The sequence below is a fragment of the Abramis brama genome (genome assembly GCF_963993115.1).
Source record: "Abramis brama genome assembly, chromosome: 17".
NCBI lineage: Eukaryota > Metazoa > Chordata > Actinopteri > Cypriniformes > Leuciscidae > Abramis > Abramis brama.
The window spans coordinates 15651219-15669539 of NC_139979.1; the positions used below are offsets into that span (position 1 = coordinate 15651219).

General features: G+C 37.6%; 2 protein-coding genes across 2 annotated transcripts; one reads left to right on the forward strand and one right to left on the reverse strand.

Annotated features, from left to right (window-relative positions):
* Positions 1–8440: 8440 nt before the first annotated feature.
* On the reverse strand, positions 8441–11821 carry sec61b (SEC61 translocon subunit beta). The gene is made up of 4 exons (XM_084089703.1): positions 11689–11821; positions 10941–11038; positions 10510–10614; positions 8441–8787 (listed from the first exon to the last, which is right to left on the reverse strand). Exons 1-4 carry the CDS (start codon positions 11689–11691, stop codon positions 8700–8702), a joined length of 294 nt encoding a protein of 97 aa, XP_083945829.1. The 5' UTR covers positions 11692–11821; the 3' UTR covers positions 8441–8699.
* A 247-nt stretch (positions 11822–12068) lies between these two features.
* On the forward strand, positions 12069–16389 carry alg2 (ALG2 alpha-1,3/1,6-mannosyltransferase). The gene is made up of 3 exons (XM_084089704.1): positions 12069–12174; positions 12987–13312; positions 14921–16389. The coding sequence occupies exons 2-3, from the start codon at positions 13004–13006 to the stop codon at positions 15818–15820; spliced, it is 1209 nt and encodes a 402-aa protein (XP_083945830.1). The 5' UTR covers positions 12069–12174; positions 12987–13003; the 3' UTR covers positions 15821–16389.
* Positions 16390–18321: the final 1932 nt, after the last annotated feature.

Genomic DNA, 18321 nt, shown 5'->3' on the forward strand with positions numbered 1-18321 from the left:
ATGAAACGAGAGAGTGAGTCTGCGATACCCGGATGACATAATTAAAGAATTGTACACAAAATATTGATTTGGATTGTAATATTTTATTAGCTCACTAAACGTCCACAAAGAAAAACTCTTCCTAGCAAGCGTATAGCGCTGACTTCAGTTACCCGGATGAGCCTGTGTTATCAGTTTTTAGTGGTTGTTATCGGGGAATAACATATCACTGATTGACCAATCAGAATCAAGCATTCTACAGAGCCGTGTAATAACACAGATTAATTAATACTGTAACAAATGTATTGCTCATTGTGAGTTCATGTTAATTAATACATTAACTAAAGTTAATAAATAAGACTTTGTTGTAAAGTGTTACTCAAATCTTTTATAATATTATAAATGACTTTACTGTAACTGTCACTTTACAGTGTTGATTCAGTACATTAGAACTGAATCCACACTGAACTGACTTCAGCTATACAATAACACTATTTTCTTTTAGAGCTGCGGCACAGCCAAAATGATCTCTGTGTGCACCATTGAATAATTTCAATTTAATGCATTCTAATTATTACGTAAAAATTGAATATTCAAACACAAGTCAAAACTTTCTGGACTAATTAAATCATTGAAATGTTCATCTTACAAGAATTCAACCGAGACCATGTTTGTCTCCGGCTACGCTTTGACTCTGCTGACTGTGGATGAATCAAACAGATTTTCCATGACACAAAATTAAGCGTGTCCTTTCATCTGCTCTTGTGAGCGACTGAAGACCTAGATAAACACTCAAAACACAAGACACACAAGCTTGTTCATGTGAGATCGCAGCATACACTCACCTCAATCATGTAACATTTATATATAGAGTGAAAAAAAGATCTGTTGGTACTATAAAGGGGAATGGGGGACAGATTTATTTAAATGTAGCCCTCCTTTATACGTGGTAAGCTTTCCAGAATGTGCAAGGAAAACAGACGAGGGATAAATGAGAAGAGCGACAGATGTACTGTACTGCAGTGGACAAGGAGAGAGGAAGGACAGAGTGTGTGAGACGTGACAGTGACACCCTGGTCCTGTGTCCAATCTCTGCCCCGTGACATCACAGGGTGATGCTGGCTGGGACAGCAAGAAAACACACATGCACACTCATGCTTCCATAAGCCTTATCTCCCGGCTGTCCCTAAAGCATTACAACGGTCACGTCTGTTTAGACATGTGGAAGCTGAGAGAAAGAGAACAATTCGTTCAGTTGGAACTTGTTTCCACAGTTTTAATGCCAAATTCCTCAAAAATGTTATGCAGTTCTCTTCATTTTTAAGTAATAGGTCACCCCCCAAAAATTATTTTTGGTAATAATTTACTCACCCTTGTGCTCTGTAACAACAGAAATAGACTGTGAACAGGATTTTTTTGTAAATTCATATTTTAGTATTATTTATATATGATTATATTATTGGATATTTTGAATTAGCTATATTTTCCATTTTTATTTGAATTTTAGTAATTTTGTCTTTTTTTATTTTATTTTTTATTAGCTTTAGTAATTTTTGTATTTAAAATTATTTAATTTTCAAGTTTTTCATTATTTATATTTTATTTTATAACCGATTTATTTCAATACCAAACTTAACAATAACAATACTGCAGAAAGACTGGAAAATTATGATAATGTACAATTGTGCTATCAATTAATGATTTACATATGCCATTGGACGACATGAAACGACACAAGCCTCACTGACTACTTTTTGTTTCTTTTTTTTTTTAGCGTTTTTGTCCGTGAACTGAAAAGCAGCCAGGACATTCTGTGAAATATCTCTATTTGTGTCCCAAGAAAGTAAGTTAAATGGGTTTGACACAACATGAAGGTGAGTAAACGACGAAGCAGCTTTTAATACAATTAGATCAGCAAATTACAACAAATTGGGATATATTCTCGGCTAGCGACAGCTGCACCTGACCCGTGGTACAGCCTCAAAAAGCAAATTACACACTCACACATGCTCTGTCTGGCTCTACCACCCATGAAATGCACACTGGGAGTGTGTGTTGTCTTGTGAGAGCTAATCCAGGCCCTACAGAAGCATGTGTTACAATTGCCGAGGTCTTTGGTGATTTATAGCATGGGCGTTTGTGTAATAGTGCTGAGTGTCTGTTACATAGTCTTACCTTTGGCCCTCTCTCATTAGGCAAGCCCCTCTCACGTCTCACCACCTGACCGGCCTCCTTGAGCGTACTGGATGCAGTAGTGGAAAAAAGCAGGCCCTAAAAATAACACTCACACACTCATCCACTTCAGGGATGGGACAGAACATGTGTGCTGGTGAGAGTTAATATTAGAAAGCACATACAGTAATAGGAAGAGGGGAGACCGTCCGCTTTGCCTGCGCCATTTTAATCTGTGACTTGGGATATCCTCGTGCCCCCCAACGTCATACGAACGTAGCGCATTCTTCAGCAGGTCACACGTTCACACATAAACACATATTCCACATTCCAGCGGCAGTCACACGCGCTGTATCATCACTGCCTCCTCAGCACTCAGTACACTGCTATTTCTGTCTGTGTGGACCTAGAAAAAGACAGTGGTGGACAATTCGAGAGGAAGAGTGAAAGAAAGGTAGGGGATATTCACTCCTCGCTGCCAACGGAGTCACATTAGGCCAACTTACTGTCTGTCAGCCATCCAGAGTTACAACAGTTCCAGATGATCAGCCTTGTTTGGTTTAAACCACCACCGTGCCAGCTGACGTTTGGCCATATGCCACTGTTCAAAATGAAGACGTGATGACACCGTTATCACTCTGCATCAGATGATGATATTGAGCTCATTGGCTCGCGATCGTTTGCTTGTCTTCTGTCAGTTCTTCTGCTCTCCTGCTCACATGGCGACCGGTTTCTTCCTCATTAATGATTGACTGATCAAAACCGGCATTCACTAAACAGTTTTATTGGTTTAGGATGTAAACCAGGCCTGTTTGGTTCTGTATTACAATGTCTGCTTTTAGACATGTGACGTTGCTTTAAAATTAAGTAAATTAACATCATGCGTAATTGAAAAAATTAAGTTATGTGGAATTGTCAAGTTACCCAAGTTTATTTACTTAATCATTTTAAGGCAACAGGTTTCCACATATGTATGAAGAGTTCATATGCAAAAGCCTCTAAGTGCCATCTGAAATTTTCTTCTAGAATCATAATTTTTATCAAGCTCGTATATTTAAGTTCAGCAATTTCACTTAAATGACAATGAAAATTACCTATTAATTGTCATTTAAGTGAAATTACTGAACTTAAATATATGAGCTTGATAAAAATGATCATTCTAGAAGAAAATTTCAGATGGCACTTAGAGGCTTTTGCATCTGAACTCTTCATATATACATATGAGGAAACCTGTTGCCTTAAAATGATTAAGTAAATAAACTTGGGTAACTTGACAATTCCACATAACTTAATTTTATATATACATATATATTATTTATTTATTTTACTTCAGATGTGAATGAGATTTTATAGTTTGAATGTGATGCAGTAAAAACACATAGTAGTGCAAAGCGTTTTTCTGTTGCAAGCACAAATAACGTACAATGCAACCAGTGTAGAAGGATTACCAAACAAATGACTCTTATTAGATGTTTTTTTTAGTGAATCAAAAAACATACAGCATGACCAGTGTAGTCCGATTGACGAACAAATGACTCTTATTAGCCCGTTCTTTTTAGTCATTTTTATGAATCTGTACGATATGAGTCGTTCAAAAACATATGATTATTAAAAAGAAGTAAACATGAAGGTTCCCTAACCCAACCCCTAAAACATATTACTGGGACATAAGCAGATCATACAAAAACGTACAAATGAGATCATTCCAATTCAAACTAAATTAGCCACCAATTTGCCAAAACATATAATTGCCATGACAGTAGCTGGTGGAAAGACACAAATGACTCTTATGAGCCAACTCTTTTAATGAATAGTTCAGTCACTTAGTTTAAAAAGACTGGAAGTTATCAGTTTTAATCAGTATCATGAATCCTTCACTTAATCAGTCAGAGCGGTTCCTGAATCAGCATCTGACTCACTGAACTGAATATGTATCAAAATGTCAAAATGAAGAAAGATTTCTGTCATTATATATAAGCAATGTCAGCAATGATACATACTCAGTGTTCCTCTTGTGTGTGTGTGTGTGTATGTGTGTGTGTGTGTGTCTCAAAGGACCTCAGCAACTTGGTGTAGCCTTAGTGTAGGATCAATGGCGGCTGTCTCTCCATTCCACGCTTTATCAACCATATGATCCATTAAAACCGGGCACTCTACTAGCACGCTTCCCTACACACACACACACTACCATCCTGAAGCTGCTGCTCTTCTCCTGCCATTCCACACCAGTTGTCCGCTCTGGCTCCCTGAGGAGAGTAGGCAATTCCAATACGGCTCAAACTCATTGAGCCATACGCCCAGTTACACTGCCAGACGCACACACACACACGGTGCACACGAGGCAGAAATGGACAGAGACCGAAACAGAAATACACCCAAACATCAGAAGCGCACAGATCAAAGAGACAGATTACTAATGGAGGCCAACAATCAGCTTTCTTTTTGACTTTAAACACTTATCACAGATTTGGTCTGAACCATATATGGGTGAAGGTGTGATAACCACAAAGTCTCTGTTAAATGGGTGATTCTTCAATAACAAAATAGTGACAAAATACTTTAATGAAAAAAAATACATTTCTACTTTGAAAGGATAAGCATTAATGAATTTAAACTTTTTGTCTACTCACTTCATTTTTTTATTGTTTATCCTCAAGTGTTGAAATGTTAAATTTTTCACAATTTTAAAGTTATCCTTCGCAGTAAATTTATAAAAAGTGTTTAAATCAGGGAAATTTCTACTTCAAAATTTTATTCTATTTTTTCCAAAGAACCTAAACATCATATTTTCATTTGGCGATCATGTGTAGATTTTTTGTAATAAATAAATACATTTAAAAAAATATAATTCACCATCATGCCAAGCATTCTAGAAAACAATTTTAAAGAAAACTTAGTAATTTTAATTTAGTAATTCAATTTATTTCGTTATTTTAGATATAGCCTAGTGACAGTTTCAAGAAAATGGAATTTTCAGATATTCCAGGACATTTGATAAATGTTTAAACATAAATGAAACAGTATGAAAAAGTCTAAATGTCTTATGTGAGCAAACACGTGAATATTTAGGGAAACAATTCTGAGATCATTATGTATTTCTTAAGAACAGTGAATCTCCAGATGAAATTCATGATAAGTACGTACAAAAGATGTAAGAATGCTGGAGGCTCACTTCCCACAGACAAGGAGTGGCTTCCACTGCTGTATCTCTTGTTCTACTTATTCAAATGCCACCGTGTCATCCCCTCTGGGCTATTACATAGTCGTCCTCACAAAATTTCTCTTTCAAGAAGACAAACCGCACTTGTCAGTTTTTTATTTGACATGTCTCATAGTATGACGGTGACATGTCACAGATCCTGCTGTGTATGTGAATGCGATTCCAGAGTATAACTACTGAAATATCCAAGGTATGAATCGTGTTTTGTTTTGACAGAATGGTGTAAAGTGACCAGATTTACACGACCTTGCTTGGTATTGTCATCCATCTTGTGTGTTCCATTTCAGGAACGTGGGTGTTTTGCCAAATTTTTATATCTTACTTTCAATGTTCAAAACCGTAGTTTTAGCACAATGGATGACTGACAGTTGAGTAGGCAGACTTTTAATCAACAACACATTAACATTTACACTACAAATGCGATGTCGTAATGGGGGTTTATACCTCCAATGTGGTTTGAGTCATCGGATCACAAAACATTTTGGACCCCTTTAGACCTGACCACCCCCCCCTCCCAACTTTCTTGTTCCAGTATTGCACAGAATTTCCCCAAGTGGAAGGGTCCACCATACCAACTTTTAGGGGGCGGAGGCAAACTGCACTCTTTCCTGAACCACATCCTCTGAAAATGAGCTAAACCTGCATTTCCACCTTGACTTGCCACTGTCTGCCAACCTGGGGTTTCCAAACTGATCCGCTCCACTTCTGGTTTTCTCAACATCACTCCCTTTCTCTTGAAATGATTGTATTATAATTTTAATTATAACAAGTTAAAAAAAAAAAATTATACAGAAAATGTGTTGAAAGTGATATCAATGAAGTACAGTGGTGAATGTTTGTGTGTCCTCTGAGGAAAGAAAAAGTCTGGTAATATGTGTGTGTGAGAGAAAGAAAGAAAGGAAGAGGTATCTGCATAGAAAATGAGCCACGCGGCCTTTAAAAGCTGTGTATATGAAAGCATGAGCTTCTGCATGCAGCTGCTGTTAGTGATATCTGTGAGTGTCTTTTCTCCGGGGCTGTCCCTCTACACAGGCAGTGGTTAGAGCTCAGGAAATGGTTACAAGAAAAAAAAAATTTAACAGAAAAAAACTCTGAATCTCGAGGTGTGAACACGCTCACCCAGACACGTTTTCAAATTTCAAAGAAATTTGAAAACCTTTCAGTGTGACTTCCTCTAGTCCTTGAATATGCAAATAGACCCATATCCATGTCAAAATAAATATATAAGTAAAAACACTAATGGTGCAATATATGACAAAATGTTTAAAAAATAGTCAAAATATTAAAACAAATATATATAAAATTACCTTACGGACACCGTGTTCTTTAAATATGTTGTGCTTTTAATATAAAAACATTTATGATCACTCTTTTTTTTTTGTATCTGGAGCAGAGATTTAAATTATTGTACGTTAATGCATTAGTCATAAACACTGGATCTCAGCCTAAAGTAGCACATAGAGCCCAGTAGACAACAATTAAAACACACTCCATGCAATCTCTCACACACACTCAAATGCAGCACTCCTTGCCCATATGGATCCATTTTTAAGATGATACTGAATAATTCTGAGTGTGTTGTTAGCTGTTGGGATTAGAATGAACCAGAGGGAAACCTTACTCTCAGTTAGGACATGAATAATGAAGAACACAGACTTAAACTCGCACACACAGACACAGAGAGGCTGTTTAACCTGGAAGAGTGGGTCACAGCGCCACCTACAGGATCATTGCATGCTGTCGGGTGAAGATTGTGATTGACGTTCGGTTCTATGAACACGCGTTAACAACAGCTAAATCGCTTTTTTTAATGTCCGTTTGTGGATATTATCAGCAAAAACAATTTAGCACAATTTAGAATAGAAATTCTGAGGGATATTAATTTGTGGGTGAACTATTCAAATTTGATATGCCATAAACTGAGGTAAATGACATGAACTGGCCTGTTTTGATTCTGAACATGCCTAAATTATGTAGGTACTAAGCAATAGGTAATTAAATATACAAAAATAGAACATTTTATTTAGATGTTTGACAAATATGTATCTCAGTTTTGCAAATGGAAGGAATTCTCATCTATTTTTAAGTGAAGATGATTTCTGATAAACTGAGGCTATTGCACATGTATCTTTCAGCCAAAAGATAAGCCATATGGAATCCCTCATGAATTCAAATAGCATGCATTTTATAATTCTACTAATCAGTACACTTTTGTTGGCCACTTGCCTTGGCTTTCCTTCAAACATTCCTGCATCCGCCACAACTCCTTCCCTGAGTTTCACAGCCGAGGCTTAAGCCTATTCCCAGACTAAAATGCATGTTTGAGCCGTTTTAACTGAAAGCAACTTGCTCTGACATATCTTAAAATATGTCAGTGCCATTGTTTTATCTCAAGATGCACACCAGTAATGTATTTTTCTAAGGCACATTTATAAAAGCTACTTAAATGTCCTAACTGAACTAAGAACTAGTCCTGGTTTAGTCTAAACCCTTAATGTTCAGCTACAACTCAATCCCTTCCATTAAAGGCTGCAAGTTAAACCTGCCCACTTTCGTAAAAGATCATATGAGGAGCTCAGACGCGAAACTCTATGCAGTTACAGTTTTTTTGGTTTCTGGGGTGCTGAGAAACCCATAATAAGACTGAAAAAAAAAAAAAAAATCTATAATATATAATTGCTATTTTAAAGCAAAGCCAACTATCGTGCAGTTTCAAAATACAAATTAACACCTGATTAAAAGAAATTCTGAGTTTTTATTCCCTTTTTATATAATTTTGTGAGCTTGGCAGGGCAAGATTTTGTTTTTGTACAGGCACAGTTGATTTAGTGTTGATGGGACATGACTGTAAGCTCAATGGAATTGGAATAATAGCATACCTATTACGTCACGTTCAGAGACTGGTGGAGCCAAAACAGCTCGCACAGTAACGGCACGTCTGGAATGTGCATTTGCATACAACCACTTTTTATCCCACAGACTGGAGATGTGCTAATTATGCCCTGTGATGCAAATCAGACCCTCTGGTTTTTTCCCTTAGTGAAAATGAAAAAAAAAACAATTGTGACAGATGTTTTACAGCATTTTATTGTACAATTTTACATATTAGTTTGTACAAAGGTTTAACAAAAAAGATGTCCAGATCTGGTGGAAGGAGGGCAAGCTGAGGGTTTGTAAATTACCAAACGGTTGTAGTGGCTGGGTAAACTTGAATGGGGGTGAAAACCCCTTGAAATGGAGGTTTTAATAAAGGAAAAGGTGTTGATGGTCAGAGTTTGGTCCAAGTCCAATGGCTTAAGATTCGGTGGTGTCCAGAGGTCATGCGGGTTTAGGAGCGTGTGTACTTTCCCCAGATGTGCAGCATAAATACAGATGCGATAAAGAGCAGACTCATCACCAAAACGGGTACCGGGCCACTGCAAGAAGGGGGACAATAAATAGATGGTATTACTGCCAGATCTCATTATGATCATAAAAAATTTGGTAAGACAGAGGGACCCCTAGTGGAGAATAGACAGACTAAACTCAGTAACTAATTCTCAAATTTCAGAAGATCCTTGATTAGAATATGAGGAGTTTAGATAAAAAGCTTGGCACAAACTTCCTCCCTGTGGGCCAATCGGGACTGCTCGTCTTAATCATGTGATAGAAGACAGTGTAATTAGGATTCTAAATGCTGGGGAGTAGGATACTGTTAACGAGCTAGGTGGAAAATGTGGGGCTTTATTAAAGCAGGAACTGACCATCCCCTGAGTCGCTAGGCAGCCGCGTAACCATGCCGACAGAAGGCCCACCCCTCAGGCTTTAATTGATGTGACCTTTTCCAACGGAACTTTAATTAAGCTCAAAACACACAGTCTAAAGAGTGAAAAAGACTTCACTCATAACTCAAGACTCTCTTACTCTAAGAGACTCTTGACTGTAAATACAGCCACTGTAACCACACTCAAATCCATTCTGACATGCTCGGATAATTTCTACATATTGAATGAACAGATGTAACACTACAAATCTAGAACCGCTCTTTTAAAAAAAGGAGAAATTGCTGTAGATGAACACACTATAACAGAAGTTAGTTTCATTGAGAGAGCCTGTAAATACAGGCGCACACAGCTGTAGGAGGGGAAACAGCAGGGGAGACATCAAATAAAGACGGAGGTTGAGCCCATGAGGCCAATTTCCTGTCGTTAAAATTTCATGTTTATCCTTATAAATGCTAAACCTCTCAGAACCCTCTGCCCGTCCCTTTCGTGTCACTTCCTGTTGAGCTGAGGGGATGAATTAAAAATGAGCGTCTGTGTTGGTTCTCTGCACATTAAGTACCTCAAATCATAACCTTTTCTTATTTTGTCCTTAAATTAAGCAATAAAAATGTCTAGCATGATTTCCTTGCTTGTGGGTTTATTATGATTTTTTTAAAGTCATAATAACTAGCAATAAGAAAAGGAGAGGAATATTATTGGAATAAGAAAAAACTGATATCAACATCTAAAGATAATTTCACCAATGTTAAATCTAAATTGGCTGATTATACCTGTATTTTTTTTATTTTTAAATTGCTTCATTTCTGCAGTCTAGTTTCAAATACATGCCTGTTATATATTTGAATAACTGAATAATTATATATAATAATGTTACTAACAGCACTATTTATATGAACATTTCTGATAAACAAATAAATGTATTTTTCAAACAATGTTATTCATGTACACACATAAATTTGGGGTTTTTGAAAAAAGTTTTATGTTCACCAAGGCTGCATTTATTTGATCAAAAATACAGTAATACTGTGAAATATTATAACAATTCATAGTAATCTTTTTCTATTTTAATAGATTTTAAAATGTAATTTATTCCTGTGATTACAAAGCTGAAGTTGTGCCGCTTAATATTTTTGTGAAAAACGTGATACATTTTTTCAGGATTCTTTGAATAAAAAGTTCAAAAGAACAGCATTTATTTCAAATAGAAATCTTTTGTCTTTACTGTCACTTTATTTATATATTTTTTTAATTTATAAATGCAATGCATTCTTCCTGAATAAAAGTATTAATTTATTTTCTTTTTTAAATTACATTTTATATTTTACTCTCTCTTTGGGTAGAAAGAGTTCTAAATCCTTCTGTGCGAGTACTCACACTTTAAGTCCCGGTGAGTCCTCAGTGTAAAAGCGCCACATCCCTCCTGTGCCAGCTGATGCTGTGGATCTGCCTCCGCTGCGTGCGCCACTGCTAGGGGCTTTCCTGAGGGAATCAACAATAAGAAAACATGCTTTAACATACAAGACATATAAAAGTGTCAGATATTATCAAACACTCAAATTAAATTAAAATTCCAACCAACTGATAGGAGTCTGACTATCAGTTCAGCGAGCAACTAAATCATACCCTGACGATGTCAAATTTACAGGACAAACATTAAATAGAAACTAATGATTGTCAACTGTCACGTATAGAGGTCCAAATAAACAATAGCCTATCACTCAGAAATCAAAATCACAGAAACACAATTAGATCCAGCTTGATGGTGCATTAAGGCCCAAACAAAACTGTTCTTGCAAGGTTCTTACCTCTGTCTGGCTGAGGTGCCGGCAGCGCGGGGAGCCACGGTCTTACTCGGGGAACGGCTGGAGGCACCAACATTTGTTGCACTAGCTGCGGGTCCAGGCTGAGATGATAGACAAATAAAGGACTTGGTAAACCAAATGCACAGTGATTGACTTAATATGCCTTCTGGCACCAACAGAAACTTGTGTATCCACCTTTAAGGCATAACATGCTACAATAAGTTAATAATGCTATAGTAGACCTTAAATGGCTGATAAATTCCACCAAGATACAAAATATAACTCATATGTGAGCACGATAAATTATTTTTAAAAGATATAGATCACTAGATGTTCAATCATAGATAATAGTGAGATAATGCAACGTAGACTCAATAGTACAATATAGTATTCATGGTAAAAGAGTGGACCAGATTTAGACTGAAGAGCTGGTGTGGGGGTCCAAGAGAGCCACGTCTCCCAAACAAATGCGCTGATTGCAGCTAGTGAGCAAACCAACCCACAAACTGCATATGAATCGTCTGGCACAAGACTTAATACTATTCAAAACCCCACTGCTAGTAATTGAAACTCACATGTGATTAGCTACTAAGCAATTAAATGTCTGAACTGGGTAGACTATTACAATAACGGTACGTTATTAGAGAGCATGACTGGCTAGACAGCTAGCAATCCAGATATAACTGTTAATACGCGCAAAACATTTATTATAAGGTTCCAGATCAACGAAAAACTGGATTAAGAAACTTACCATTTTGTTTAATAATGTATGTTTCAGGAGACTGCGGGTAAAATAAAGAATATAAGTGACTGCCTCTGTAACTGAACTCCAGCCGATCCAGACAACTACAAGAGAAAGACTATTGATGACGTCTCGCTGAGAAGGCCACGACAGCCATCTAAAGGACCCCCATAGGAGCCAGTAGAGCGCCTGACCGGAGCTGTGGTCCTGCGTGTTACTTTAAACGCATTTTAGATGCTTTTGTAAACCTAATTTGATATAAAACGTTAAAACCGTCCAGATTAAAGGTAACTAAAATCAGCGAATGCAGCTCAGCTTCTAAATGAATTTTGTGACAACTTAAAGGCGGTAGAACAGAGTGCAGTGACGTGTCGCGTGCAATTGATGATGTGAACAGAGTAGGGCAGACATTTTGGCTCAATCAGGAAGCCAGTTTCACAAAATCGCGAACTTTGAGCCATATTTGATCATTCATACAGACACCTGACGGTAAAGGTACGTGTTTTCTCGTCTCAATGTTTTTTAAACATTTTACTGTAAGCACAATTTGAGTTTGTGTAAAGAAAATATGACATTTTATGTGTTTTGTGTGCAATGTTGTTACTACTTAGAATGTAGCAGGGTATATACTGAGTCTAGACTTACATACTGTATATAATAAGAATGAATATTGATGTTTTCCCAACTCTGAGTTGGCGTATCCCATTTGTTTATAGATATCTGCAGACATTTAATTATGCAGTACTGTAATAATATACAATAGAAGGTATTAGAGTTTATGACAGATGTCCCAGTGATATGGACACGTGAACGTGCACAGAGACGTGTGCGCGCTTTGGCCTGTTGTAACATCACAGAGCCATGACATACTTGATGTAATCAAGGTTAAGATGTAATTTAGATTAATCATCTGATAAAAACAGTGGTAACTTTATCTATGCAGTGTGTGTACCTATTTAACCATACTTTGGGAACAAATGTGTACCCAGAAGTGAGCTAAATCTAACAAAACCTCCCCCTTTGTTTTGTCCTAATTTGTCAGAACTGAATATGTTAATAAAGTTTTTTTTTTAAACTGTAAAAATGCTTTTCTGTTAGAGTGGGGGTTAGGTTATAGTATTTATAAATAGCTGTATGTAAAAATAGATGTCTATGAAATGTTGCCATTTAGATAGCTAAGCAAATATAAGTGTATGTGTGATAATTGCTAGGTTTTGTGGAAAGAGAGTAACTGGAAAATCTAGTTGCTTTGTGTTGAGCTTAAAAATGAGGTGTAACTGTCATTTGACCTCCTTTTGACTCAACAGGTTCTGGTCAGAACAGGATGGTTCGGGTGGTGTTTCTGCACCCTGATCTGGGTATAGGTGGAGCGGAGCGTCTGGTGGTGGACGCAGCTGTAGCTCTGCGATCTCGCGGCTGCACTGTTCAGATCTGGACGGCACACTATGACCCCCAGCACTGCTTCTCTGAGACTCTCTCACCTGACCTGCCTGTGCTGTGTGTGGGCGACTGGCTGCCCACCAGCGTGTTTGGTTATTTCCACGCTCTCTGTGCATACCTGCGCATGATCTACCTAGCTCTCTATCTTGTGCTCTTTAGTGGGGAGGAGTTCGATGTTATTTTCTGTGATCAGGTAACTACTAATGCTACTAAAACTAACTATGTTTGTATTGTTTATATACTACTATAGTATTTATTTTTGAATTAGATTTTATTTTTATATTATATTTCAGATATAGTAAGTTTTAGCAGTTATTGTATGTGCTTTTATCATATTTATTATTTTTCTATTTAGCTTTAATATATCTTTATTTCAGTTTTAGTAATTTTAGTACTTCAACTTAAACTTGTTTAAGTTAATTGCAAAGATAATACGTTTTTCACTAAAAGTTATTTTTATTCTATAGATTTCAACTATACTTTATTTTAATTAATTATTTTTTTAGTTTTAATAGTTTTAGTTAACAATAATTATCTGTGGTGGACAGTAACAGTATTTGTACTTTGTTACTGTACTTATTTTTCAAGTAACTTTATTTTATTTTCATTTAACTTCATTACATTCCAAAGCATAATATGTGACTTTTCCACTATATTTCATAAAAACATATCATTCCTTGTTGTTTCGAACTGAAGATATCTAGATATCAATCGCACAGAATCTGACTAATCTGATTGCAGCTATTCTCGATTCATCAACTCATTGATTCAGTGATCTGGTCAGAGTCTCTAGTTAAACTTTAACAACCGAATTTGTCAAGACTGACCCAAAATAAGACAAGAACCTGGAGTAAAGTGAAAGTGAGGTACTAATGACAAATTTTATTATTGTTTATTGTAAAATGAAAATATTTAGCTTCTACATAACTGTACGTTTTTTGTGAACTGAACATAAATTAATATTAAAAAATGCTATGAAAACGTTTGTGAATATTTGAACCAGGAAGTAATAATTTGTCATCTGGCAAGTCATCATCACAAAATTAAACCAAACAGAAGTCTTGTTTCACCTTGAAGAGGTTTCTTTTGCAACAATGACTTCATGCATTCCCTGGGAATCAAACCCATGATTTTGACGTTGCTAGAAAACTAAGAGACATAAAAACTAGCACAGTAGTGCCATAGACACTGGTCAAATAAAATGTAGTGGTCATTATAGAGAAACATTTGACCACTCAGTGCTGCGATTGGCCAGTCAGAATTGAGTATTCCAGAGAGCCGTTCTCATCAAAATCCCTTTCAAAGGAAAGTCTGTTCACTCTGCGGTCATATTTGCAACGCCTCCGGGAAGCTATTTTGTGAATCCAATACCAAGCTCTATCTACTTGAATGGGGGAAGCCAGAAATCTCAAAAACTGCCTGTCGAACTCACATTTAAATAACATATTTCAAATCAGCAACAAAATCTGACATGAACTGTGCCATAAATGTTGTTTCTTATGCTCAAATAGCATAAAAAAAGCTTATTTTACAAGCTAGACCAGCCAATGCGCATGTGCAGTCCTAAGCACCAGTCTCAGAACACTTTCTGTAGAAACTGGAGCTTCTAACACCAGTGACATGATGACTACCAATTGGTGATTGGTTCTTTATTTACAAGGCAGGATATATTCCGCTATATTGCATGCTGCACTTTCTCCCATTCATAAATAATATGAGTGCAATAATATTTAGTCTCTAAAGTCTAAAGTCTTTGTTTCTCATCAAAACCACCAGGTTTAATTTTATCTCCTATTTCCAGGTTTCAGCATGTATTCCCTTTTTGCGTTTGGCACGCCACAGGAAGAAAGTCCTATTCTACTGTCATTTCCCTGACCAACTACTGACTCAGCGTCGCTCTGCTCTAAAGCGCCTATATCGCGGCCCAATCGACTGGTTTGAAGAACTGACCACAGGCATGGCCGATCGAATTTTGGTCAACAGCCAGTTCACGGCAGGAGTCTTCAAACAGACGTTCCCCAAACTAGCTGAGATCCACACCGATGTCCTCTATCCCTCTCTGAACTCTGCAGCTTTCAATGATGAAGTAGAGGACCTCAGCGGGCTGCTCCCTGAAGGGCGGAGCTTCCTCTTTCTGTCAATCAACCGCTACGAACGCAAGAAGAACCTGCCGTTGGCGCTGCAAGCGTTAGCGGCCCTGAAGGAGCGTCTGTCTACGGGGGAATGGGAGCGTGTGCACCTCGTAATGGCGGGGGGTTACGATGAACGCGTGGTTGAGAATGTAGAGCACTACGAAGAGCTGCGCTCACTAGTGGCCTCTCTTGGCCTGGAGGACCATGTCACATTCCTGCGCTCTTTTTCAGACAAACAGAAACTGTCTTTGCTGCACAGCAGCACTTGTGTACTGTACACCCCCAGCAATGAACACTTTGGCATTGTACCCATTGAAGCCATGTACTCACGTTGCCCCGTTATTGCAGTTAACTCGGGTGGACCGCTAGAGTCTGTGGCCCATGACGAAACGGGCTTCCTCTGCGAACCCACCCCTGAGTGCTTCTCCGAAGCAATGCAGAAGTTTGTTACAGACCCTAAACTCAAGCAACGTATGGGACAGGCCGGCAGAGAGCGGGTACAGCAGCGCTTTTCGCTGCAGGCCTTCACTGAGCAGCTCTACAGTCATATCACCAACCTTACCCAATAACCAATTATGACATCATAAAGGCCATTCCGCTTCGGACCAGCACACGGATGCATTCTACCAGTCCGGTTGCCGTGGAGGGACTAATGAAAGTATGTCGTCACTAATGAAAGAAAAGAGCAGCAGGAGTTAACATGGCTTAAGAGTTCAATACAAGCCTTGAAGAATGTGGAGCACTCGTCCGACCGAGAGGTTAATGAATTATTGTGCGCCGGCCACATTGATCAAGCTGGTCACTGCGAGGCCTGGGAAACGTATGTGTGTGCATTTTTTTTTTATGCCGAAGGACCATTAGAGAGTTTCTCGGGCAGAAATCGATAGAGAAGTTTCTGTGCCCTGCTCTGTTCGCCAGTGTCTATGCTTTTGCTTAGTGATAACAATGGAGGATGTTAAGAGTTATTAAAGTCTCAAACTAAAGATGCTCATAATAAGGTCGTTTGAGTGGGAAAAAAGTTTTCCTAGGACACTGAAGGTCATGTGCTGTATTGGGTTTGAGGTTGTTACTGATTGTGTATCTCCTCACTATTGATACAAGACCAAAGCCCAGATTAAATGAGATGCTGTGTCGTGTTTGACTTTGTCATTTGAAGCTTTTATTTTTTTGTATACATTGGATCTAGACTGACCAGACAGAACAGTAGCCTATTTACTTCAAATTAAAACAGATCACTTTTGTTTTAACATTTCTATTTTTATTTAATTTGACCAACCGTTTTATGCTTAGTCTTTTGAGTATTTTATTTTCACATTTTCCAAAACCCCATTTTTGGGATAGTTCATCTAAAATGAAAATCCTTTCATTATTTAATCACCCTCATGATGTTCCAAACTTGCATGACTAACTTTCTTCTGCTAAACAAAGAAATGTCAACTGTTTTTGTGCATATCATAAAATACGTGTTTTGGACCCCATTGACTTTCATTGTGTTAAAAATATTTTCTATTGTGTTCGACAGAAGAAAGTAAGTCATACAGGTTTGGAATGTCTTGATGGGAATGGGTGATGATTTAAGTCCATTTAATTCAGTGGTTCTCAATCTTTGTTATGGGCCTTTCACACAGGACGCGGTATGCGCGGCGCTGCGCTATAAAACCCATTCATCTCAATGGCTTGCGCCGCGCAAGGACGTTTTGTTGCTGCGTCGACCATAGCGCAAGCGCAGCGGTGCGCATCATTGGCGTGCTCACGCGCACGCCGCGGTCAAAGTTCAAAATAGTTCAACTTTTGCCGCTGCGTTCTGTGACGATTCCCAGCGCGGCCAATAGAATCGGGGGATCCACACAAGCACGGAAATCAAAATGGATGAAAGTAAATTATATTAAGACATCGTATGGTATGAACGATCGTCTCATAGACAGACAGATTTACATTAAAAATAGTTATGTTTTAACAGTCAGGTAACTTGTAGGTAGACAATGTGTGTAAACAGTTTTTTCGCGTTGTATCTGAAGGGCAACGCTGAACCCAGCGGCAAGCGCCGCGCATACCGCGTCCTGTGTGAATGGCCCATTACTCCTTTTTCCACAAGTACTTTTTCTGTAATACCAAAGCATTGTTTTCAAGTGCTGTTCTTAAGCTATCTCACTCTTTTTAACCAATGCATTTACATGACTTTTAAAGTTATTCGTGATTTAATGGATATGGATTAAGAATAAGGATTTTAAAAATATATTTTATTCACAATTTCTTCCCGATAAAATATTTTAGAGCTTAGCATAATTATAAAATGGGATAGTTCAGTTAAAACATATTTGTTTTTAAAATGCCCACAGTGTTTTTATGATTTTAATGATTTCCATCATTTGTCCAGGGCCCGTATTCATAAAGAATCTTAATGCAAAGAGTAGCTCCTAGTGACAAAATTCTAAGAAAATTCTTAGAAATGTGGCCGTTTACTCTTAAAATTAAAGAAAAAATCCTAGTAAAGAAAAAAGTCATTCAGAAAGCATCTTAACCCTTAAAAGAGGTCTTAAGGTCAAAATTGTTAGGAGCACGGTTAGGAGCCTCTTTTAAGAGGCTTAAGAGTTTCTTTAGCAGAGGAGAAAATGTCAGAAAGACGAAGAGGGAGAAGAAATGTGTTGCGTACAATGAATAACAGTGAGTTAATAAGACGCTATAGATTAAATCGTGCAGGGATCATGTTTGAGACTGTTCTTATTAGAGACACGCTAACATCTCCAACACAGCACAGAAATGCCATAGCGCCAGAAATGAAAGTAATCACTACATTACGATATTTGGCAACTGGGAAAATTCCATGTTTGATAAATTAAAACCAACATTCAAACCACCACTTAAATAGACACGCCAGCAATCATTGTAATTGGAAAGAGTGGAAAATTTTGTATCATTCTAAGCCAATCAAATACCTTATAGGAAATTAACAGCATGGTAAAAAAAAAAGGATTTATATACACATATATAATGTGTGTGTGTGTGTGTGTGTGTGTGAGAACGGTCAAATAGGAAAAATTATGCATGTAATTTCAAAGTGAAGGCTTAG